The sequence below is a fragment of the Notamacropus eugenii genome, chromosome 5, assembly GCF_028372415.1.
Source record: "Notamacropus eugenii isolate mMacEug1 chromosome 5, mMacEug1.pri_v2, whole genome shotgun sequence".
In the NCBI taxonomy this organism is placed as follows: Eukaryota; Metazoa; Chordata; class Mammalia; order Diprotodontia; family Macropodidae; genus Notamacropus; species Notamacropus eugenii.
Genome location: NC_092876.1, coordinates 91181625 through 91206226, shown reverse-complemented (window position 1 = coordinate 91206226; position 24602 = coordinate 91181625). Strand labels below are relative to the sequence as shown.

The 24602-nt window shown below is 41.9% G+C and overlaps 2 protein-coding genes and 1 long non-coding RNA gene across 4 annotated transcripts; 1 reads left to right on the top strand and 2 right to left on the bottom strand.

Annotated features, from left to right (window-relative positions):
* Nucleotides 1–236: 236 nt before the first annotated feature.
* On the bottom strand, nucleotides 237–13700 carry LOC140504827 (ubiquilin-1-like). 2 transcript variants are annotated; one of them, XM_072610181.1, is made up of 2 exons: nucleotides 13641–13700; nucleotides 237–2062 (listed from the first exon to the last, which is right to left on the bottom strand). In XM_072610181.1, exon 2 carries the CDS (start codon nucleotides 1968–1970, stop codon nucleotides 414–416), a length of 1557 nt encoding a protein of 518 aa, XP_072466282.1. In that variant the 5' UTR covers nucleotides 1971–2062; nucleotides 13641–13700; the 3' UTR covers nucleotides 237–413. The 2 variants fall into 2 exon arrangements, with proteins under 2 accessions (XP_072466282.1, XP_072466281.1); XM_072610180.1 differs by lacking the exon at nucleotides 13641–13700 and adding an exon at nucleotides 2147–2270.
* Nucleotides 13701–14480: 780 nt separating this feature from the next.
* On the bottom strand, nucleotides 14481–17306 carry UBQLN3 (ubiquilin 3). Its single transcript, XM_072610179.1, has 2 exons — nucleotides 17211–17306; nucleotides 14481–16845 (listed from the first exon to the last, which is right to left on the bottom strand). The coding sequence occupies exons 1-2, from the start codon at nucleotides 17255–17257 to the stop codon at nucleotides 14763–14765; spliced, it is 2130 nt and encodes a 709-aa protein (XP_072466280.1). The 5' UTR covers nucleotides 17258–17306; the 3' UTR covers nucleotides 14481–14762.
* On the top strand, nucleotides 15510–21002 carry LOC140504829 (uncharacterized). The gene is made up of 2 exons (XR_011967251.1): nucleotides 15510–15595; nucleotides 20642–21002. It is a non-coding gene; the product is annotated as an uncharacterized lncRNA (long non-coding RNA).
* Nucleotides 21003–24602: the final 3600 nt, after the last annotated feature.

Sequence of the window (24602 nt, the reverse complement as noted above, 5' to 3'; positions counted from 1 at the left end):
CCCTATTTTAGGCAATACTCTAAATCCGTTCTGGATCATCTGTCCAAATGCACCATCATCACTGCCTCACAGAATGGGAATAAAATAACTTTCGATAGGTTGTCCACTCTGCTGAAGATAAATATCTTTTCCTAAGAAAGGGGATGATGACAAGGGTCTATGGTCTTGTGGTGAAGGGAAGCATAATCCCAAACTTACCCCCAATAACTCAGCCCTTCAAACAAAGTGACACGAGACACATTTGGCCAAGCAGCGGCCTTTTAGTGGAGAACGAGACAGCTGCCAGAGTGGTGCTGTCCACAGTGATCTCCGATTTGCATAGGAGATTATCCGAAAATGAGTTATTTCTTCTTCATCTTCCCCTCTTTCTCTCCCTCTCCCTGTGTAAGCTTCCCAGGGTAGCAGTCAGGGTTCTAGGCCTGGGGGGGGCCCAGTAGCTTCTCAATAGCGGCATGGATGTCTCCGCCAGTGGCAATCAGCGCTTGCAGGTTGGCATCACGATTGGAGAAACCCATTGCCTTCAGTTGGTCCAACTCCTTCTGGAAGTGGCCCTCCGCTGGGGGTGGTGGTAGTGGTGGTGGTGGGGGGGTCTGAAGGGTATTGGGGCTCGCATGGGCCAAGGCCTGGAGGAGCTGTAGCACAGCTAGTGTGGGTTGCTGGGAGGATGCTCGAGAGTTTGACCCACTAGCCATACCTCCCCCATGACCCCCACGGGGCCTTCCAGAACCCCGGAGGCAGGATCCCAGTCCTGGAATCTCCATGGAGAGTGTCTGTAGGCCCTGTTCAATCTGTAGCCAAGCCTGTAAAGCCCGTGGATTAGTGAGGATGGGTAGCAGGGGCAGACGGGGCCTCAGAGGGCTGCCGGTAGTGAGCTGGTGCAGCAAGGTTGGGTTCTGATGCAGTACATGCAGGACATTCCTCAGGGCAGAGGCAGAAGGTATGGGTGGACCTGGCAGGGAACCTTTGCCTATGGTTGGGGATACATCCTGTGAGCCAGGTCCCAGACCCATGCACAGATTGGGCATGCTAGAGCTATAGGGTGAGGTAGCCTGTGTTGAGGCTCCCAGAACCCGGCCCTGGGCCCCAGGCCACACATTTCCCAATCTAAGAGGCCCTGCTGGAGAAGAACTAGAAGGACCAGACAAGGAAGTTGGGCCCTTGGCACGGGGTGCTGAGGCTGGGACCGTGAGCATCAGCTGTTGGATATCAGCATAGACCTGTCGCAGGGCATTGTCACCCCCTGGAACAGCCTTCAAAGCCCCTAAGCCTCTCTCATCTGCTCTTAGCATCAACAATTCCCTCAGCAGAGCAGGGCTCCTCAGGACCTCAGGCACTGTCTCAGTAGCATGGATTGGTGAAGTAGACTGTGGCTGAGCCATCAGCCGTCCGGGTCCAGTGCCAGGAGAAGGATTGGTGCTGGATGGAGTTTCACCCAGCAGACCTTGAATGGAGGGATCATCCAGGAATTGCACCAGAGCTTCAGGGACTGCCATGAGGAGCTGAGCCAGATGGCCAAGGAAGTCTGCCAGATCTGGTGAGCCCCGGGCAATACGGCCTAGTCTGGCCAGCAGACTAGCAGCCCCTGTGCTGAGGGAAGACCCAGGGTTGTTGTTACCTGGGAGAGGTTGATTTGAGGTGGCAGACGTGACAGTCGTAGGGCATGAGCGGGTGAATCCAGGGAAGCGGTTCCGCACCACCAGATAGACAGTAGTACCATCAAGGACTCCCCTCTGGCTCAGGGTGTCCTGATCTCGCAGGATCTTCCCTGTGAAGATGAGCACCAGACGGTTCACATCACAGTTAAGACGCTTTGAGATCTGCTCTTTGAACTCCCTGACACTGCAGTTTTCTGCCAGGGTAAATTCCTGGCGTTCCTGTGGTGTCTTTGCTGTTACTGTGATGATGCGTGGTGGCGGCTCCCGGCCTCCCACCAGCCTGCTGTCGCCCGCTTCCTCCCGGGCCCCTGCCATGCTTCAGTAACGAGCCCGTGCCAGTCTGTCTGCCCAAGTCCTCGGGATGTGGTGCCAGAAACGGTGGGGGAGGATGTGGGGCTCTGTGCCTGCTGAGATGGGGAGCAAGGTTGGCCTTGTAGAATTACCCCTATCTCCTGCTCTGTGCCTATCCCACCTTCCAGCTCGGTGCTTACCCCTGTGGCTGTATAACCCTGCAGCGTCCTGGCTCCCCCTATACCCAGGGCTGCTCCCCATCAGCATGTGTACCAAGCCAGAGCTGGATGCTTTGCCTTGCCCTGTCCACACCCACAGGGAAGCCTTGGGGAATGTGACCTCAGTAATGAGGTCACAATGAGGAGCTACAGCCATGAAGATGATAGGGGTTGGGCACCAGCTTCTAGAAAGATGGAGGGGGTCTCAGCGTCAGAGTTAACTACTTGGTAGGGACCTACTTTCATGCTATGACTTAAAGAGCTTTATGATAGACTCTTCGTGACCACCAGCCTATCACACTGCCTGAAATTCCACCATTAGAATAATCTTCCTATCTATTGTGCATCACCATCTCTAAATCCCTCTTGGGAGGAAGAACTCATTAGGCCAATATCATTCCATTCATGATACAAATAAGAATTGGGAGTTGTTTTCTGAAGTGATACAAAAAGATCTTGACATGGACTGAATGTAATATGGGATAAATCAATATGAAAACCCCACACTTGGGGTCAAAAGTCAAGTGCATAAGTTACATAGTAGAGGGGAAGATTCATAAACAGTTAATGTGAAATAAAATGGAAATGTTATTAGACTCAAGCTCAATTTCACAAGTTAAGAAAGTGACATGACAATCCCAAAAGTTAATGCAGGTACAGAATGTATCAGGAATGTTTTATAGCCAGAATAAGAGTACTTTGTCCTTTGATCTGGTTAGCTCACATCTGGGATCTTTGAGCTCAATTTGGGGTACTGCATCTTAGTGAGTCTCTTGACAAACTAGACTGCATCTTGAGGAGGACAATCAGACTGGGTGAGAACTGGAGACCATGGCAGATTGCCAATTAGTTTGACAAACCAGCCATGTTTAGACTAGGGAAGCAAAAACTTAAGAGGAAAGGAGGAAGGATTTATTAAGTGCCTCCTATGTGCCAGGAACTGTGCTAAGCAAATACTTTACAAATATTATCTCATTTGATCCTCACAACAACCCTGGGAGCAAAGGTGCTATTATTATCTCTGTTCTATGGTTGAGGACACTGAGGCAAGCAGAGGTTAAGTGATTTGCCTAGGGAGAATATAGGGAAGCAATTACTTGGTCATCAAATCAAAACTTTTTTAGTTGGACAGGACATCATAGGCCTTGCAGCTCAGCCCATTCTTGAGCAAGTATTGCCTCTACAACATACCTGACATTTTTTTTGGGGACATAGAACAGCCCTAGTCTTCCAACTATAGGAGACATGTGAGCCTTGTTTCTGCATGTTTCCTACCCCTGCTCGACAAGGGGAAAGGTTTCTATCCCAAGATTTCTGGTTACTTTGAAAACTGAAAATTCTTGAAACTCCTTAATTTTTGACAATCAAGATTCACTCCTTCAGAAACATAGTGGCTTCCCTTTCAACAAATTGACAGAAACTAGGTCTAGGTCTCCCAAGATTCCCTTGGATATTATGCCAACAAATTGGAGGATAGAAAACAAAGAGTAACCTCTCCTCACCTCTTAGGCAATACCCCATAAAGAGTATCTCTTGTTACAAATTCTTACCTTTGTTGCATACATATGGCCATGGATAAACTTCTCAAAGGGTTGAGACCAATTGCAATCATACGTGGTAATCATAACCAAACACAATACTCTAAATGAGAATCTAATATGACCATGATATCTCCAGCTAGTCTTACACCTGAAGACTTCAATACAGCCTAAGACTGCATTTGCTTTTCCTGATTGTCAATCAACTAATTAATAAAAATTATTAGGCATCTATTCTGGGCACTATGCTAAATACTGTCACACATATTATACTACTGAATTATATTGGATTTATATTTCAATATAATCTCCAGAAAATTTCAAGATGTATGTCTAACTAAACTTCCTTCATCTTGGATTTATAAAGTTAGGTCCAAGTGTAAAACGTTATATTTATTCTTATTTAATTACATTCCTATTAGATTTAGCCCAGTACTCTATATTGTTGTTCGTTAAATCTTGACTCAGTCCTTCAATATGGTGAATCATCAGTAAGCATTTAGTGAATGTCCACTAGGTATCAGGCACTGCACTAAGTACTGAGGATACTCCCTGCCATCCCATCAAAAAAAAAAAAAAAAAGAACAAAAATCTCTGTTCTCAGGGAGACAGTCTAATTGGATAGATGACATACAAATTACTATGGGCAAATAAGATATGTTTGTGTGCATATTTGTGTATGTATATATATACTTGATCAATTGGAAATAATCACAGAGGGAAATTATCAGCATTAAGGGGGATTGGGGAAGGTTACTTGTGAAAGTACTATGTTAGTGATCTCTCCCATCTTTGTGTCTTCTGAAAACATTATAATCTTGACATCTATGTCTCTGTCCAAGTTAATGATAAGTATAGCATAAAATCAAGCACTGACCTCTGAGACTCTCACCTGCAAACCTTCTTTCAAGTTGAGAATGAACCTTCAATGACATCCTCCCATTGTTCAACCAGTTCAAAAATTAACTAACTACTATCACCTAAATTATACCCCTTCATCTTTATCGCACTAAATTAGAATGACAATTTTTATTAAGATTGTTAGAAAGGAAACAGTCTGTTACTCTGACTTGATCCATTTTGGATAACCTCATATTGGCTTTTTGCAATGACCATTAGCTTTTCTAGATGTCCAAAAAATCATCTATTTCATAATAATTTCTATGTTTTTGCCAGTAATCGATCAAATTTACCAGGTGTGTATGTATAATGTGCATTTATTATGTTATAAAATTATTATATTACATATCATGTAATTCTTACATTGTATTTGTACAATATATATGTACACACATATGGAAGAATGTAGAATTCTTGAAGGAAATTGCTATTTTATATTGGTTTTCCTCCTACTTATCTCACCACTATTTCTCATTATCCTTTATTATTCTCATTATCTCATTGTCCTCATCCAGATCATATCTGAATGTCTTCACTTTTCCCTCTGTGCTGCTTCACTTGATGATCTATCAACTCCCATGGATTTAATTGCCATTTCTATGATGACGATTCTTAAATCTACCTATCCTGATTCAAACTCTCTGTAGACCTACAATCTCACTTCTCCAACTTTCAGATATCTCAAACTAGATGTCCAGTTAAGCACAACATGTCCAAAACAGAATTAATTATCTTTTCTCCCAAATCTCCACCTGCCCCTTCCTACCCTCCTGTTACAGTAGAGAGCAACGCTATCTTCCCAGTCTCTCAGGCTCATGGCCTAGGATTAATCCTTGATTTCTTACTAACCCATATCCAGTGAGTTCCCAGGGCTGATGAATTGCATTGTGGCAATATATCTCCATACTCTCTCTTCTTTCCTCAGACATTTCCACCATTCTAGTGCAGACTTATCACCTCATGCCTGAACTATTGTAATAACTTGCTGGTGGGTCTGCCTGCCTTAAGTTTCTACCCTACTCCATCCTTCCTTTAGACAACAAATTGATTTTCCTAAAGTGTAGGTCTTAACTTGTTCTACCCTAACCCATCTACTCAATAAACTCCAGTGACTCCCTGTTGTTTTCAGGATCAAATACAAAATGCTGTGTTTGGAATTCAGAACCCATCATAATTCAGTTCCCACCACTTTTCAGTCTTCTTGTACTTCACACTTTTCTATACCCTCTTCAATCGAGGGATACTGGCCTCCTGGCTCTTCCATGAACTAGACACTCCATCTCTCAGCTCCAGTAATTTTCTCCTACTGTCTCCCATGTCTAGAATGTTCTCCCTCCTCACCTCTGCCTATTGATTTCCCTGGCTTCCATTAAGTCCCAGAAAACCTTTGACAATGCTTCTTAATTCTAATGTCTTCCTTCTCTTAATGTATTTGTCCTATTTATAATTTGCTTTGTATATATTTTATTTGCACATTGTCTCCTCCATTAATATTGCAAGCTTCTCTAGGGCAATGGCTATCTTTTGCCTCTTTTTCTAGCCCCAGTATTTAGTATAGTGCCTGACACATAGTAGATGCTTCATAAATAATGTTTACTATTTATAAGTAAATATAAATATTACCTTATATTTACTATAAAATTACCTTATCGAAATGTTCATTGACTGATGAATGATTGTATAAATGAAAAAGCATTTAAGCACCTAATATTACCCAGTACTCTTCTAGGCACTGAGGCAAATACAGTTGGTTCTGCTGTCAAGGAGCTTACATTTAAACAGAGGGACAGTGAGTAGAGGGGAGGAGTGGCCTGAGAAGGAAGTTTTGGATGTGAGAATTGCAGTGATTGTCAGCAGAATCATAGAACAGTCAATTGGCATGCTCTTTCAAAAAGCAATGGTATTGATTGGAACAAGAGATAGGAAGGACGGGAAGGGAGTAGGAAACAGAGGGACTGAGGGTAAGGGGCAGATGGCAAGATTCTTGAGTAGGCTGGGCAAAAATTGGCAAGTAGTATTTAAGGAGAAAGTGTGAAAATTAGATGATGAATAGAAGGTTGTAAACTTTGATGGCTGGAAAGATGCTGATGCCCTCAACATAAAAAGGAAAAGATCCAGGAGGTAAAATAATGAGTTCCATTATGGACATGTTGTGATTGAGATACCTACAGGATCAGACAGTTTTCAGCAGGTATTTGCTGATATACATCTGGAGCTTAGCGAAATGATTACTGGTTATATTGGTAGGGGAGTGACCTGCATAAAAATTATACCCTAATTTATGGAAAATGAGATCTTTTTTAAAATTTATTATTTATTTATTATTTTCTTTTCAGTGTTGTACAATCACTTGCATATAACTTAAATTTTTTTCCCCTCCCTTCCCTTCCTTACTCCGTCCCTCCCCCTCCCTCCCTGAGACAGCATACAATTTTATATAGATTCTATGCATACATTCCTATTAAATACATTTTCACCTTAGTCATGTTGTAGAGAAGAATTAAAATGAATGAGAGAAATCATAAAACAAAACAAAACATAATACAAAAGAAAATGGTCTGCTTCATTCCGTGATCAAATTCCATAGTTCTTTCTCTGGATGTAGAAGGTGTTTTGCCTTAAGAGTACATTGGGAATTTAAGTCCTTGCATTGTAATGAAGAACTAAGTCTGCCAGAAAAATTTCTCACACACTGTGGTTGCTGCTGTTTATAAAGTTCTCCTGGTTCTGCTCCTTTAGCTCAGTATCACTTCGTATAAGTCTTTCCAGGCCTTTCTGAAGTCTTCCTGCTCATCATTTCTTATAGCACAGTAGAATTCCATTATATTCATATACCACAATTTATTTAGTCATTCCCCAATTGATGGGTATCCCCCTAATTTCCAGTTTTTGGTCATCACAAAGAGAGCTGCTATAAATATTTTTATATATGTGAGACCCTTTCTCATTTTTATGATCTCTTGGGGATACAGTCCTAGAAGTAGTATTGCTGGATTAAAGGGTATGCACATATTTGTAGCCCTTTGAGCAAAGTTCTAAATTGCTCTTTAGAATGGTTGGATCAGCTCACAGCTCCAGTAACAATGAATTAGTGTTCCAACTCTCCCACATCTTCTCCAACATTTATCATCTTTCTGTTTTGTCATGTTAACCAATCTGATAGGTATGATGTAGTATCACAGAGTGGTTTTGATTTGAATCTCTCTAATCAACAGTGATTTAGAGCATTTTTTCATATTACTATAGATAAACTTGATTTCTTCCTCCGAAAACAGCCTGTTGTTATCCTTTGACCATTTATCAATTGGGAAATGACTTGTATTCTTGTACATTTGACTCAGTTCTCTATATATTTTAGAAATGAGACTTTCATCACAGACACTAGTTGCAAAAATTCTTTCCCAGTTTTCTGCTTCCCTCCTAATTTTGCTTGCATTGGGCTTGGTTGTGTAAAAACTTTTCAATTTACTGCAATCAAAATTATCCATTTTGCACTTTATAATGTTTTCTATCTCTTGTTTAGTCAAAAATTTCTTGATTCTCCATACATTTGGTAAGTACACTATTCCTTGCTCCACTAATTTGTTTATAGTATCAATCTTTATACCTAGATCATGTACCCATTTGGATTTTTTTTGTGTGTGTGTGTATGGTGTCAGGCATTGATCTTTGCCCAGTTTCTGCCACATTGTTACCCAGTTTCCCAAGAACTTTTTGTCAAACAGTGAGTTCTTATCCCAGAAGCTGAGGTCCTTGAGTTTATCAAACAGTAGATTATTTTCAGCAGGTATTTGCTGATATATGTCTGGAGCTTAAGGAAATGATTAGAGCTAGATATATTGGTAGGGAAGTGACCTGCTTAGAGATTAGAAAGTAATTTATGGAAAATGAGTTTTTTAAAAAAAGCATAAAAAGGAGAAGAGAAGATGACTTAGGACAGACATTAGGGAACTCCTAATGTTTAAAAGTTGGGACATGGATAATGATCCAGAAAAGGTGTCTAAGAAGCAGCAGAAGACAGGTGGAAAAAGAATCAAGAAAGTGAAGTGTCATGAAAGCTGAGGGAGGAGAGAATATGCCGGAGGAAAGAATGGTCCATAGTCTTAAAAGCTTCAGAGAGCTCAAGAAAAATGAGGACTTAGTACTCCTCCTCAGCTCTAACTTTTAGTTTCTCTAGCCTCCTTAAAGAAGTTATACCTTTTATGGAATTGACATTAGCTTAACCTTCTCTAAAATTACCTTTCATCTACTCTGTACATATTTGGCACGTACCAAGTTGTTGATGTGTTTTCTCCTTCATTAGAATGCATGTTTCTTGAGGACAGGGACTGTTTTTATTTATTTAGTTTTAATTTTCAGCATTCATTTCCACAAGATTTTGAGTTCCAAATTTTCTCCCCATCGCTCCCCTCACACTTACCCTGAGATGACATACATTTTGATAACCTCTTCCCCCAGTTTATCCTCCTTTATATCACCCCTTTCTCCCCTTCCCCCTTACTTTTCTTGTAGGGCAGGATAGATTTCTATACCTCATTACTTGTATAACTTATTTCTCAGTTGTTTGTAAAAGCAATTTTTAACATTTGGTTTTAGAAGTCTGAGTTCCAAATTCTTTCCCTTATTCCCTCCTTCCCACCCACCCTCATTAAGAAGGCAAGCAATTCAATATAAGTTACAAATGTGTAGTTATGCAAAACACTTCCATAATAGTCACATGGTGAAAGACAAACTATACTTTGCTCCATACTTTCCTGCCCCTCACCTATTCTATTTTCTCCTTCAATCCTGTCCCTGTTCAAAAATGTTTGCTTCTGACTACCCTCTCCCCTAATCTGCCTTCCCTTCTATCATCTCCCCCCCCATCCCCTTTTCCCCTACTTTCCTATAGGGTAAGATAAACAATTGAGTGTGTATGTTATTGCCTTCTTAAGCCAAATCCGATGAGAGTAAGGGTCACTTGTTCCCTCTCATTGCCCCTTTCTTCCCCTCCATTGTGAAAACTTTTTGTCTCTTTTATGTGAGATCATTTACCACATTCTATCTCTCCCTTTCTCCTTCTCCCAATATATTCCTCTCTCTTAATTTTATTTTTTAGATATCATCCTTCATATTCAACTTACCTTGTGCACTCTGTCTTTCTATCTATCTATCTATTTAACTACCCTAATACCGGGAAAGGTCTCATGAGTTACAAATATCATCTTTCAATGTAGGAATGTAAACAGTTCAATTTTAATAAATTCCTTATGATTTCTCTTTCCTATTTACCTTTTCATGCTTCTCTTGATTCAAATTTTTCTATTCAGCTCTAATCTTTTTTATCAAGAATGCTTGAAAGTCTTCTATTTCATTGAATGTACATTTTTCCACAGCAGCATTATGTTCAGTTTTGCTGGGTAGGTGATTCTTGGTTTTAATCTTAGCTCCTCTGACATGTGGAATTTCAAGTCCTTTGATCCCTTAATGTAGAAGCTGCTAGATCTTGTGTTATCCTGATTGAATTTCCACAATAGTCAAATTATTTCTTTCCGGCTGCTTGGAAATTTTTCTCCCTGACCTGGGAACTCTAGAATTTGGCTACAATACTCCTAGGAGTTTTCCTTTTGGGATGTCCTTCAAGAGGCAATTGGTGGATTCTTTCAATTTCTATTTTACCCTCTGGTTCTAGAATATCAGGGCAGTTTTCCTTGATAATTTCTTGAAAAGTGATATCTAAGATCTTTTTTTTTTTTTGGATCATGGCTTTCAGGTAGTCTAATAATTTTTAAATTATCTTTCCTGGATCTATTTTCCAGGTCATTTGTTTTTCCAGGGAGATATTTCACATTGTCTTCTATATTTTCATTCTTTTGGTCTTGTTTTATAATTTCTTGATTTCTCATAAAGTCATTAGCTTCCATCTGCTCCATTTTAATTTTGAAGGAATTATTTTCTTCAGTGAGCTTTTAAACTTCCTTTTCCATTTGGTCAATTCTGCTTTTTAAGGCATTCTTTTCCTCATTGGCTTTTTGGATCTCTTTTGTCATTTGGGTTAGTCTATTTTTTAAGGTGTTATTTTCTTCAGTATTTTGGGGGACTTTTTTTAGCAATCTGTTGACACATTTGTCATGATTTTCTTGCATCACTCTCATTTCCCTTCTCAATTATTCCTCTTCTTTTCTTACTTGATTTTCAAAATCCTTTTTGAGCTCCTCCATGACCTGGGACCAATTCATATTCTTCTTGGAAGCTTTTGATGTATGAGTCTTAACTTTGTTGTCTTTTTTCTGGTTTTATGTTTTTCTCTTCTTTGCTACCAAAGTAAGATTCTGTGTTCTATATACACTTTTTGCTCTTCTTCCCAGCCAAATATTTGACTTTCTAACTCTTTGTCAGGGCAGGACTCTACTTATGATAGAGGTGGGTGTGGGTGTGAGTGTATTGTCCCAAGCTTCAGGGGATCTATATAAGCTGCTTACTCCTCCATTGTTGATTGGCCAGGAGCTCTGGAAGCAGCCTCTGCTACTGCCATTGCTGCTGGCACCATGCCACAACCTCCACCAGCCTGATACTGGGGTTGGATCATGCCCCTCCCCCACTTGAGTCCAACAGTTTTTTCCCACTGACCTTCTATGCTGACTTTGGCATTTGTGGGTTGAGAAGTCTGGAAACTGCCACAGCTGCCAGAGATTCAGTCACTTGAGGCCTGCTCTGGCCCATCTGTGCAGGCATGGCCCATGCTGGTCTGTACTCTGCTCCCAGCCTGGTTTCATAGACACTTCCTGTCAACCTTCCAAGTTGGCTTGGGCTGGAGATTTGTTTCACCTTGTCCTTTTGCGGTTTCTGTAGCTCTAGAATTTGTTCCAGGTATTTGGAGGGATTTGAGGGACAGCTCAAGCAAAGTGACTGCTTTTACTCTGCCATCTTGGCTCTGCTCCTGGGAAAGGGACTGTTTTAAAGGCATGGAAAGTCAAGTTAAAGTTGTTTTAGGATGAGAAAACCTGGAGATGTTTATAGGCAACAGAGAAGGACTCATTGTTAAAGAAAGATTGAAGATAAGAGATGAAGCAGAATGAAAGGGCAAGAGGTAGGTGGGAATGAGACAAAGGGTAGGCATAAAGGGTTTGGCTTTGTAGTAAAGGAAACACAGCAAGTGTTCAGACTACAAAATTTATAATACAAAATATCAACTCAATTGTGATTCTTGTAAAAAAAATTGTGAGTTAGGAACTGAAGTTGTGATTTCATGGGTCTAGTGAACACCCTATCAAGAGAAACTAGCACTTTCTCTGCAATGTATATAGTCTTAGAGATTTGCCTAAAGCACTGAGATATTAAATGATTTGCTCAGGTTCCATCAGCCAGTATTTCTGAGATAGGAATTGAACTGGTCTTCTTAGTTCCAAGGCCCAGCTGTTGATCCATTTGTTTGACAATAATTTAAAAAAAATATCAAATGAATGGTTTGTGAGCATTTAAATAAAGATAAATGGTGGTCACAATGAACTTGCATGATACCTCTTAACTCAGTAATACCACTACTGGATCTGTAACCCAAAAGAGATAAAAGAAAACAAAAAGGAAAAAGACCTATATGTACACAAATATCTATAACAGCTCTTTTCTGGTGGAAAAAAAAATTGAGAGAAGAAAGAAAAAAAGAAACTAAGGAAATAATCTTCAGTTGGGGAATGAGTGAACAAGTTGTAGTATATGAATGTAGTGGAATACTATTGTGCTGTAAGAAATGATGAGCAGGCAGATTTCAGAAAAATCTGGACTTACATGAACTGATTCTGAGAGAAGTGAGCAGAATCAGGATAACACTGTACAGAGTAGCAGCAATATTTTAAGAAGATCAACTGTGAATGACTTAGCTGTTCTCAGCAATACAATGATCCAGGATAACTCTGAAGGTCTTGAATGAAAAATGTTATCAATCTTCAGAGAAAGAACTGATGGAGTTTGAATACAGATTGAAGCAGACTTTTTTACTTTTATTTTTCTTGGGTTTTATTTGGGGTAGTCTACATTTTCTTTTCCAGCATAAATACATATGTCTTACCTATGTTAATTATTTGTCTTCTCATTTCAGAGAGTGGGGAGGGAGAGAATTTGGAACTCAAAATTTTAAATGCAAATGTTAAAATTGCCTTTATATGTCTTTGGGGAGAAATAAAATACTAAAGAATTTAAACATAAAAAAAAACTTGAATGACTTCCTTAAGAACATGTCCTACCCAAGTAACCTTATTTTCTTTCCTAAGTTGGTAGATCAGGGGATGTGGGAGGCATAGCATATCTAGATTTCAGCAAAATATTTGATAAAAGTCTTATATCTATGTGGACAAGATGAAAAGATATGGACTTTGTGAGAGAAGTAATATTTAACTTGAAGCCAGATAAATTACCAGATCTAAAGAATAGTTGATAAAAACTTTGAGTTGACATCATTTTGGAAAAGGTCAGTCAATAGCATCTTCTATGTGCCTATATAATGAATATTTACCCCACACATTGACACTGGGCTGTCAGTGGTCTCAGAGAAAGTATCAGATGTTTGACTTGTCAAATTTGTACATAATAAAAAATAGGTAACATATTAATGACAGAATCAGGATCACAAAAGACATAGAAATACTAGAACCAAGGACATGATCTAGTAGGAAAAGAGAGAATATAAAGATTCTGTTTGAAATGAAATAAGGATTTGTGCAAAACCCTCCACTTAGATTCAAATTATTAACTGTAATACTACAGAATGGGAGAGACATGGCTAGATGAGAAAAACTAGGTGTTTGCTCAGAAGTGGGTCTGGAGAGAAACAAAACCAATAGTAAGTGGCAGCCATGGGATTTTAATCTGGGTATTCAGAAATAGAATTGTTGTTCCCAGAATTTGAACAAATATCAAATGAGATGAGTTGTAAAGCATTTAACAAAAGACCTGGCACATTATAGTAGGTGCTTAATATTTGCTTGACCCTTTCCCACTCCATATCCCCAGCCCAGAACAATGGAGATATTAGTCTCAGCCTACTTTGTCTTAGAACTCACCCGGAGTACATCACCTTTTAAGAAAGTCATTGGCAATGTGCCCTGTAGTGTGGTTGTAAATTAAGAGCTGCCCTTGGAGGCAGGATGTCCTGGACCTAAGTCCTGCCTCTGACTCACACTGGCTATGACCACAAACAAGTCATAGTAGGCCACTATCGGCATCTCTTAGACTCTGAGCTACATAGATGGTCTCAACTCTAATTGAAACAGGGAGTGTACAGATCTAGGAGTTCACTATGGCAAAGTATCACAAATCTGTCCCTATTGACTGACAAAACAGCACATTAAGAAAGTGGGTGACCTAGAGGGAAATTAGCCTTCCTAATTGGCTGAAGAAAGTAGAGATATTGGGCTGAAGAGGAAAAAACTTAGGGTACACAGGACAGGTAACTCTGGCCTAGGTGTTAACCTCATCTTTTCCATCAGTTCCTCCCCCCAGTTCTCCCTCTTAGGTTTATCTCCCTGAGAACTTAGAGAGATATAGGAACTTAGACATCTATGATAGGAACTTAGACATCTATGATGTCTTACTTTTCAGGTGTAGAATCTGAGGCCCAGAAAGGGAAAATGACTTTAGGTCACATACCTAAGAACCCATTTCCTTAGATTACTATTCTACAGCACTCATTGGTACCACTATGTTCCTGTTTCTCTTAAATCCACTCCTACTATGTGACTGTCATGTTCTCTTTTAAGTTCCACCCAACCTCTTCCTTCCTCTCTCCAGTTCCTTCCTAAATTCCCTCCATCCTCCTTTCTGAAGACTCACCCCAAACACACACCCAGTAGTTCCCTCGGCCCACCTCCCCAGTCCCACAGATATGCAGACAGACACATTGATTGACACTGGAAGTTGGATGTAATTGCATCCTCGAGGCAGGTACAGGGCAGAGGAGGCGCTGAGCAGAGCAGACCCCCAAGATCTGGGGGTCATCTGGTTGTACACTGACCCACCCTCTCTTTCTCTCCCTCTCTCTTCCTCAGTCATCTGGAACAACACTTTTTCCACGTAAAGGGCATCTCAGTAAATTTAGTTCATAGTGTGGCTGCATTCCAAGGGGGGTGCAGCAGGGAGTGGGGCAGGTCTGGGGCAAGGGCAGGAGTAAGGGGGGGTCATTCCTGTTAGGATGTCTGTGACTCCTTCAGCTTCTCCACAGCCCTGTCCACATCACCCTCTGTGGCAATGAGGGCCTGGAGGTTGGCCTCTGGGTTGAGGAAACCCATGGCTTGCAGCTGTTCCAGCTGGGGCTGGAATTGGGCCTCAGGTTGCTGCAAGGGTAATGACTGCAGCTGGGGGCTGGTGTTGGTCAGGACCTGCAACATCTGGAGGAAGGGGGTAGACTGAGGTACTCCCTCAGCCAAGCCTCGACCAGGGGACACAGTTCGGGCAGCTCTTTCTGGGGGCTCCTCTGGGTTTGCCAGTGGTGTTGGATTGCTTAGAGGGAAGCTGCCCATCTCAGCCTCAGCAATGACTGATGGGATCCCCAGCACCCCCAGGGAAGGTGTGAACCAGAGCAGGAGACGGGGAGCCTCAGTGGCCAGGGTTTGTAGGCCATTCTCGATTTGCAACAGGGCCTGTAAGGCACGAGGGTTTGCCATAGCTGCTTGGAGGTGGACGAGCAGTGGCAGCTGCCTTCGCATCTCCTCCTGAAATCGTAGGGCACCCTGAGGGGAGGTGTCCAGGGGGACTGGTTGTGGGGGCCTCACATAGGTTGGTGAGGTCAGCCATGCAGGCTCTGGTGCCTGGGGGGCTTCAGCAAGTGGGACTGGGCATGAGGTCATAAAGCCATCCCCACTAGTGGCTGTCACACCTGACACCAAATTGGGCATGTTGGTGCTATGACCCTTGGGGACTGCACTATTTTCTTCCTTGTCCCCATTGGAGCTGCTAGTTGTAGGGGGTCTCAGAAATGCAGGGCAGGTCGTCTTGGCTTTGACTGCAAGAGGCTCTTTGGGTAAGGACTGTCTGGTCCCAGACTGCTGGGCTGGGGATATTGTGGGGGGCACATGGCCCCCTGACAGGGTTGTTGGACTAGGCTCTTGACCAAGACCCAGAGGTGACGGTGGCCTCTGAAAGTAAGCACCCAGGCCCTGTGGGGGATCAGGGACCTGCTGTAGGTAGCCTGCTAGCCTTATGCTTGGGAAACCAAGAGACCCTTCTTGGGAGTTTGATCTATGGGGAACATGCCTAGAATCCTGGCCCCCATGTTGTCGGTCCCGTCCTCCACCTGTGATCCCATACTGGCTGGCCCAGGGATTGGGGAGGGGGTCACAGTTCTCAGTTCGAGAGGGCTGACTGCATCCTGTACTGGAGGTGCTGGAGGTGGCAGCAGCTGCTGCAAAGGGGTTCCCACCAAACTGCTCCTGCACTGCATTTAGCATTGGGTCCATGACATCAGTGTACATGGTCCGTAAGGCATTATAACCACCAGGGATGCTCTCTAAGTTACTGAGTGCTCTGTCCTGGCTCCGCATCATTTCCTGCATCATGGCTGGATTACGGAGGAATTCTAGGGTCTGGCGCATGATCTCTGGGTTGTTGAGGATGTGACCAATCTCTGGGTTATGCTGAATCAGTTGCTGCATGTAGGGATTGTCAAGGACCAGCTGATGGACCAGGCCCGTATTGGAGAGGAGGCCCTGGATGAAGGGGTCATCTATAATCTGGGCCACCAGCTCAGGCACAGATGTATGCTGCCACAAGAGCTGGTTCTGCAGGTCAGGAAAGCTGCCAGACGTGAGACCCAATCCATTGAGCCCCGTGAGGACACCCAGGCTGAAGGGGTGTGCCCCACCAGGGTGGACTGGGACTGGTGGGGGAGATGGAGGGGGTGGAGGGGGTGGGGCTGGCTGTCCCGGGGCCAGGCACTCTGGCCCCCCACCCCGTTTCTGCATCTTGATGACTAGGTGGACGGTGAGTCCATCCCGAATGCCACACTGGACCAGGGAGTCTGGGTCCTTGAGGATCTTTCCCGCAAAGATAAGGACCAGCTGGTCAGGGTGGGCCTTGAAACGCTGAGAGATCTCCTTTTTCAGCTGCTGGATGGTCCAAGTGTCCTGTACTGCAAACTCCTCCTTGTCCTTGGGCGTCTTCACCGTCACCTTGATGATGTGGGGGTCCGAGGCGGAGGCAGAGCTGTCCCGGGGTGGGACCTCTCCACTCTTGGCCATGGTGGGCAGAGGGGCTGGGTCGGTGGGGACGCAGCTGAGGGTGGGGGGATGAGGTCTTAGGGTCTGGGCCAGGGGAGGGGGAAATTTGTAATGATTTACCCTGAGAGGGAAGAGGGTCCAGCACACACAAATAAATGACAGAAAACCTTCCCTTTAGGAGGTGCCCCTTACTCTCTAACAAGCTTCTTACCTTCCTGGGATTGATTCTTTACAGAGTCATGGAGGGGCTTTCTTCAAGGGAGAAGGGGACTTAGGAGAGTCAAAAGGGGACTGAGTGGTTGTGGGACAGTTAGAGGGGTACAGGGTGGGATGAGCCCAAGGTGGGAAAAGGAGTGAAGATGAGAAAGGCCTAGAGCCCTGCTAACAAAGAAACAGAGCCCCCAGCCCGGGTGCACATACCAGTCAGCCGCGGCCCCGTCCCTCTTTTTAGGCAAGCCTCCGTGCATCCCTCATCCTCCCCCAGCCCAGGACGGACGCCTTCTGGCCTGGAACCCATCCTCCTACTCTAGCCTGTTGACTGTGACCTCAGCGCTGACATCACAGCAACATGGCTTCTTGGTAAAGACTTGGAGCACTAGAATTCCCCTCAACCCTTCTGTTTCCAGGGTGATTCTTTCCCACAGTACACTCTAAAACTACTGCTCCTCCCCACACACATGCTCCTCACAGCCCTCTGAGGCTCCCAGATGTCCAAGACCCCAGAGAAAAGGTTAGCTACACCTCACAAACCAGAGCCAGAGGTAGAGAAGAGAGCATTTCATTTGTAGCTCATACTTCACCTATAGCCTAGTTCAGAGGCGGGGAACCTGCAGCCTTGAGGCCACATGTGGCTCTCTAGGTCCTCAAGTGTGGCCTTTTGACTGAATCCAAACTTCAATATTTTTGCTTGGGAATCTTCAACATAACCTTGATGATGTGGGGGTCTGAGGTAGAGGCATAACTGGCCCAGGGTGGAACCTCTCCATTCTAGGCCATGGTGGGCAGAGGGGCTAGGTCGATGGGGACACAAACTTCAAAGTTTGGATTCACTCAAAGGGCCACACTTGAGAACCTAGAGGGCCAGATGTGGCCTTGAGGCCACAGGTTTCCCACCCCTGGCTAGTTCCTTAGGGTCAAGGCTGGTAACACTTAGGATGAGGGGTGTATCTTGTGAAGAGATAAAACCCCAGGAAAGAAAGGAGACTGGTTAGTCTACGCTGCAGTGGGGAGAGGAAAGGAGGTAGGTCAGTTTCTGCTTTTTACCCATACTCCACTAAACGTTTGTCAGAGGAAAAAGAAAATTCTTCATAATTAATGCTGGTATATCAAAGATGCTAAATGATTTTCTGCTCAGTTATGGGTTTCAGTAGAAGACATCTAGAGTACTGTTTAACCCTGAGATTTGGGGAATCTGTCATTCTGTATTTCTTGAACAGTCTGTATTTCTGGGACAATGAATGTGGACAGGATTTGAAAATGTTAGGAGGAAAGGGAAGAAGGTACTGACTAGAAAGACAAATGTTGAGCAAAAGAAAGAAAGGTTCTCAGCTGTTCTCTCTAGGTTTTCCCCCTTCCAGTCCAGCCTATACAAGAGAGCAATTTCATCTTTCTGACACTCAATACATATCACAATGAGCCAGTGCAGTATAGAGATTAGAGTGCTAAACTTAGAGTCTAGAAGACCTAGATTTTTCACTCAGAGAATTACTAACTCTGTGATTTTGGGGCCTTAAAGTCCTCATTTACAAAATGAGGAGACTAGATATGTTCTCTGAAGTCTCATCCTGCTTTAAAATCTATGCTTCTAAGAACATAGGACTCCTTGTCTCCATTGAAACCTTTAAGTACTTTCTCATTGTCAAAAAATATAAAATCCTAATATCCCGGTATTCAAGCCACTTCAAGTTAATCCAAAAAATACCTATCTAGTACCCAATATTTGTATTCTTACACATGGGGGTGGAAGGAAAGCAAATTTAGAATAAAGAAAATCTTGGATTCATGGAACATTGAGCTTAGGAAGTGGGTAAGACAGATTATTGTTGCAATAGTATATGATAGGTACATTAGGAGTTGCCAGACAAAATGGTAAGAGGAAGGTGGTTACTGATTAGAGGAATCAAGGAAGGATTTCCAAAGGGAAGTAGCATTTGAATTGGGCCTTACAGGGTTGTTAGAAATTTAATAAAGGAAAAAAAAATCAAGGGAGATAGTCCAAGCCAAGATGACAGTAAACAAAAATGGGGGATTGGGGAAGCACAGGGTACATTTATAAACAGAGAATAGTCTAATTTGGCTCAGGGAATTAGAGTAACATAAGAATTGAAAGGTAAGGTTTTGTCCTGATGTTGGAAGACATTTAATTCCCAGGCTAATAAGTACAGATTTTCCTAGACAGGCAATGAGGATCCAACTAAGATTTTATTTCACTAATATCTTTTATTTTTATATCAGCCTTCATATTGCAGTATATGTTCCCTTCTCCCACTCAGAGAACCATTGCTTATAATGAATTGGAATAGAAATAAAGAGAAAAAAGTAGTTCACTCACACTAGTCAACATATTGGAGAGGAAGTTTTGCAAATCTTAAAAGGACTACATAAATACAAACTTATTATTATTAATACTGAAGTGTTTGACTTGACAGGACTCATTACTGACTGAATATGAGAGGTAAGAGAGAGTCAAAGGTACCACCAATGTTTTGAACATAATAAACTGTATATATCTTGTATATCTCTAAATGCATATATCTAGATATATCTTACATCTTGTCTTCCTACCTCCATCCCCAATTAGAATGTATGCTCCTTAGGCAGGAACTTTTTTGCCTTACGTTATACTTATAGTGCTTACGTATGTAGTACATAAATATGTCCTTTAAAATGCTTGCTAACTGACTGAATAAATCAGAGTCATGGGATAATGTTTTGGGCCAGACCCTTAAGGGTCATCTAAGCCAACCTTCTCATTGTACAAATGAAGGAACATGAAGTCAAGAGAATTGATTTGCCTAAGATTATGCAAGTAAGTTAAAAGCGGGGGCTTTGGATAGAAATTGTGAAGTCAGGAGGAAGAGAAAGATTAAAGAGAGAAGATATTCATGAAATGGGAGTGATCTATAAATGTAATGTAAAAAACACACACACACAATAAAACTTTGGAAAATAACAAGTTTGAAGTGGGACAACCAGGTCTAGATGTCTTATTGGCAGTTATGATAGGAAAAAAAAATGATTTAGTATACAAGGAGTATCATCAGGCTAGCAAGCAGAAGACATGGCTTTAAGCCACAGTTATAATTATTCTATATGACTCTGAGTCTCAATGTCCTCATCTGCAGAATGATGTATAATTCTGTCTTGTGGTACCTGCTTCATAGGGATATTTGCAAAAGAGGTATAGCTTAAAATTTAAGCTTTCATTTGTGATTTAAGCCTTAAGTCATCAATATAAATACATATTTCTCTGCATGGATTGAAAAATTATTATAATATTTATGATCATTTTGGTCAAGAGTTTGAAAAGAGTGGTCAATATTGGAAAAACATGTCTTGGTGTTATCAGTAAAGTTTAGTTGAAGTAAATGAGATTGCTAAGGAAGAGAATGTAGAGAAAGAAGAGAAGGGGGCTAAGGACAGATTTCTCTGGAATTCCCCTATTAAGGGGTCAGAAAGAGTAAACATAGGATTATAGATTTAGAACCAGAGGGAACCATGGAAGTCAACGGACCATCCTTTCTTTACAGATACGTATACGTTCAGGAAGATGATGTGACTTTCCAAAGAGAGCCTAGGTAATAAGTGGAATAGCTAGGATTTAAGTCAAGCTTTTCTGATTGCAATTTCAGGGTTCTTTCCAATCGTATCAAGCTGTCTCATCAAAGATAGATGAAAACATGTTGATGGAGAAGACAAAGGAAAGAAATTTCCCACTGGGTGCAACTCCTTAGGCTGGACTCCATCATGATCATGTTAGTAGAAAATCTTATCACTAGGAAATTCACCATCTTCTGAGATTGCATCAGCTTTTCATATGTCATCAGTAGCCCCAGTAGCCTCAGTACCCCCTTCCCCTCTTATGGGAAGGCTGGAAGGCAGAACAAAGTACTCCTCCCAAAGCTTTTATGTAAAGGGAGCTCCCAGTCCAGGCAACTGTTAATTTTCCACCACCTGAACTTTTTAGATTAGATTCTTTCTCAGTTCCCTCAACTCCTTTTCAACTTTATTTATTTATTTATTTATTTTTGATATATTATCTTTCCCCATTGGGTGTTTATCCCAAGCACGTGGAGTCTTCCCTTGTGGAATGGGTGAATGAGAACAATTTGTATCAATGGTCTTGAAGGCAGCTGAAATAGGTGTCGTGAAGAGCTTAGAGCTTGGTCAAACAATGGAAATGTTAAGGTTGTCCGCTGCATCCTGGTCCATCACCAGTCATTCTGACTTGTCTTGTCACTGGACTTTGATGACTGTGGAAGAGAGAGTGAGGCTGATGACTTTGTGCAATTATGTCTCACTGAAATCCAATTTATCCACCATTCAAGACATCATCCTGTGATGTCATTGGTCCTCTTCAAAAAGGAGGACAAATAATATCTTCCCCCATTAGATTGCAAGTTTCTTGAAGGAAATGGCTTTTTTTCCTTATATCAGTCAGTAAGCATTTTTGGCAGCTGGGGATGCAAAAAAAAAGCAAAAGACAGGTCCTGTCTTCAGGAAGCCTACAATCTCATGGGAAGAAACAAAATGCAAACAAAAATATACAGAGCAATATATACAGATATATATGCAATATATACAGATGTATATATGTACATATATATAATAAATAGGAAATAATTAACAGAAGAAAAGCAGTGGAATTAAGAGAATTTGGAGAAGGTTTTCTGGGGAAAGTGGCAATTTAGTAGGGAGAAAGAGCATTGGGGACCGCCTGGGAAAATGCTTGGGGTAGAGAAATGGAATGTTTGTGGAAGAACCAGGAAGCAGCTGTCACGGGATGGAAGAGCATATTTTGGGGAATGAGCTGTAAGAAGACTTGAAATGCAGGTAGGATGGGGCTAAGACTTTGAATATCAAATAGAGCATGTTGTATCTGATCCTGAAAGCAATAGGAAGCCATGAGAGTTTATTGGGGCAGGTAGGCAGCACAGCAGATAGAATTCTGGCTCTGTGGTCAGGAAGACTTGAGTTCAAATCTGGCCTCAAATACTTACTAGCTATGTGACCCTGTACAAGTCACTTAACTCTGTTTGCCTCAGTTTCTCAATCTGTAACATGAGCTGGAGAAGGAAATGACAAACCATTCCAATATCTTTTTCCAAGAAAACCCCAAAGAATTAGCTATGTAAAATTAAGTACGAACCCTACAGAACCTGGATCCCTCTTTCCCAAAGGGAAGAAAACTGGAGGGAGAAAGTACCTGAAAAGTCAAGAGTAATCTTTATTTAGCAGGTACAAACATTATTTGATCATGTGGAGCAAATAGTCTAATGATGAAACAGTTCAATTGGGAAAGCGGGGGCAGGGGGGTTATATTACTTTCAGACAAAGGGAGGTGGGATATGGGCTGATCCAGGGAGGGAAGGGAGACTGAGAGTTCCAGGATGAGTTCCAGGTAGTGGGGCACTGATTGCTTGGTACATTGAGATAAGCACAATGACACAGAATCCAAGGTTCAAGTACAGAAAAGAAGATGATAAGGATGTTTACAAAGTCCTGAGCAAGGTCTAGCTTCTGCAGTATCTGCTCAAGGTGGTCCTTGAGCTGATCAAGGCTTGGTCATTTCCAAATTCACTATTCACAACGTATGTCACTTAGCCTCTGAGTCTCAGAAATCCTTCTAATTGACCGGTCATTCATTGATTCCAAGGTTTAGAGTTCATCTGGCTCACCATTTTGCTTCAGTTCCTGGTCTGATCATCAGAGAGCTGTTTCTATTTTTCCATGACAGAGAGACCTTGCTTGGTCCTCTTTTCCTACCTCTTCAGAAGGAGTCTGCCTACAGCTTTTCCTCTTACTCTCCATCTTAGCCACTTGGACTTCTCTGCTTCTCTTCTGGAAGGAAGTTCTTTCCTAGGGTCAAAAGTCCTGGAAGACTTGGAACATTGGATAACTGGCAAATGCAAGTGCAAAATGTACCCTAGTGTCAGGGAAGTCACATGTAAGAAAGAACTTCCTAAATATTAGAACACGTAAAAATAGGATAAGAAAACTCATGATATGAGCACATACAATAGATTTAGAGCTGAAAAAATAATTTGGAGATGATCTAGTCCAATTCTTTAATTTTCTACACTTCGAAGTGGTACTGTGGATTGTGTTGGACTCAGTTAAGAAAATTTGAGTTCAATTCCAGCCTCAGTATTTTTCCCATTGGTGAGTTCCTTCTGGGGGGATTCAATTTAGGGAATGGTCTAGGCCCTAGCCTAGGCTGACCAATCTTTATTCATCTCCTAACATCATATTCACAAAGAGTATTTGCCTTTACTCCTCTTCCTTTCATTTCCATTTGTGTACATTCCTCTACTAGAATATAATCCTCTTGAGGGCAGAAACTGACTGTCTTTTTGCTTGTATCTATATCCTTAGTGCTTACTTAGCACAGTGTCGGAGATAAGCGCTTATGTGAATACATTTTGCCTTGACTTGTTTCACAAGGCAGTTTTGAGGACTAAATGAGATAGCTTATTCAAAATATTTTCCTTTGCAAACCTTAAAGTACTATCTCTATAAATCCTAGTCATTATTGTTATTATGGATGAGGAAACTGAGGCCCAGGAAGATTAAATGTTCAAAGCCACCTGGGCAGTAAGTGAAAGAGATGGAATGCAAGCTCTATCCATATCAATTCCATACAAAGAAATGGAATGCATGTCTTTGACCAATGCATCAATAAGCACCCCAACAAACACATGGGGGTTACTATCACAGGTTCTTAAATCTGCATTTATAAAAGGAAAGGCAACTTTTGAGGGGTCAACAAACATTTTAATCAGTTCAAACAAATGCTTCCAGACACATCTTTTTATCTTTTACATTCTCAAAGTTGCCAAGCTTTCCATCTATTCAACAAACAACCTTTTTGTCTTTATCAAAATCAACAGACAGGACTCTACTGCCTGAATCAGAGCAATATTGCTATGCAATTTACATACATCCTCCATGGATTAAGAGAGCCTTTACATCTGAGAAGTTGAGGGTCCGAGCCTATGGCCACTCAAGAGTCTCCACCATATAATCACAAGATCCTTCTCATAAGCAATCCCCCAAAGTAAAATACTAGCCTCCCAGTATATATAAGGAAGACTTGTCTTCTGATTGGTTCAGTTAGCAAGCACGAAACCCACATGACTCAGCATAGCTGTCAAAGGTGACTGAACCCTCAGGTACTCACAATCTAACCTGAGCTTCGAAAACAACTCCAAACAAACCAATCCCATCTAGCTTGCTGCTACAACCTGCTCATTAATTAAAAAAAAAAAATCCTTGTCTAAATCTGCCCAATGCAATTAACATCTCATCTCTTACTTAACCTTATGCTATTAAAGTCTTTTTCACTCATTACCTCAATACTTCCATCTGAACACTACCAACTACTCCCTCTTCAACCTCTAGCTAAAGATATCCATGGTCTACCTATTACCAAATTTAAAAACCTTTTCTTAGTCCTCATCCTCTCTTGAAGAACATAATAATTGGAAATGACCTCAAAGGTTATCTAGTCCAACTCCTAGCTAGACTAGAAAGCACTCTACATCATGATGACAAGTTGTTATCTGACCTCTACTTGAAGATTGTCAATAAAGG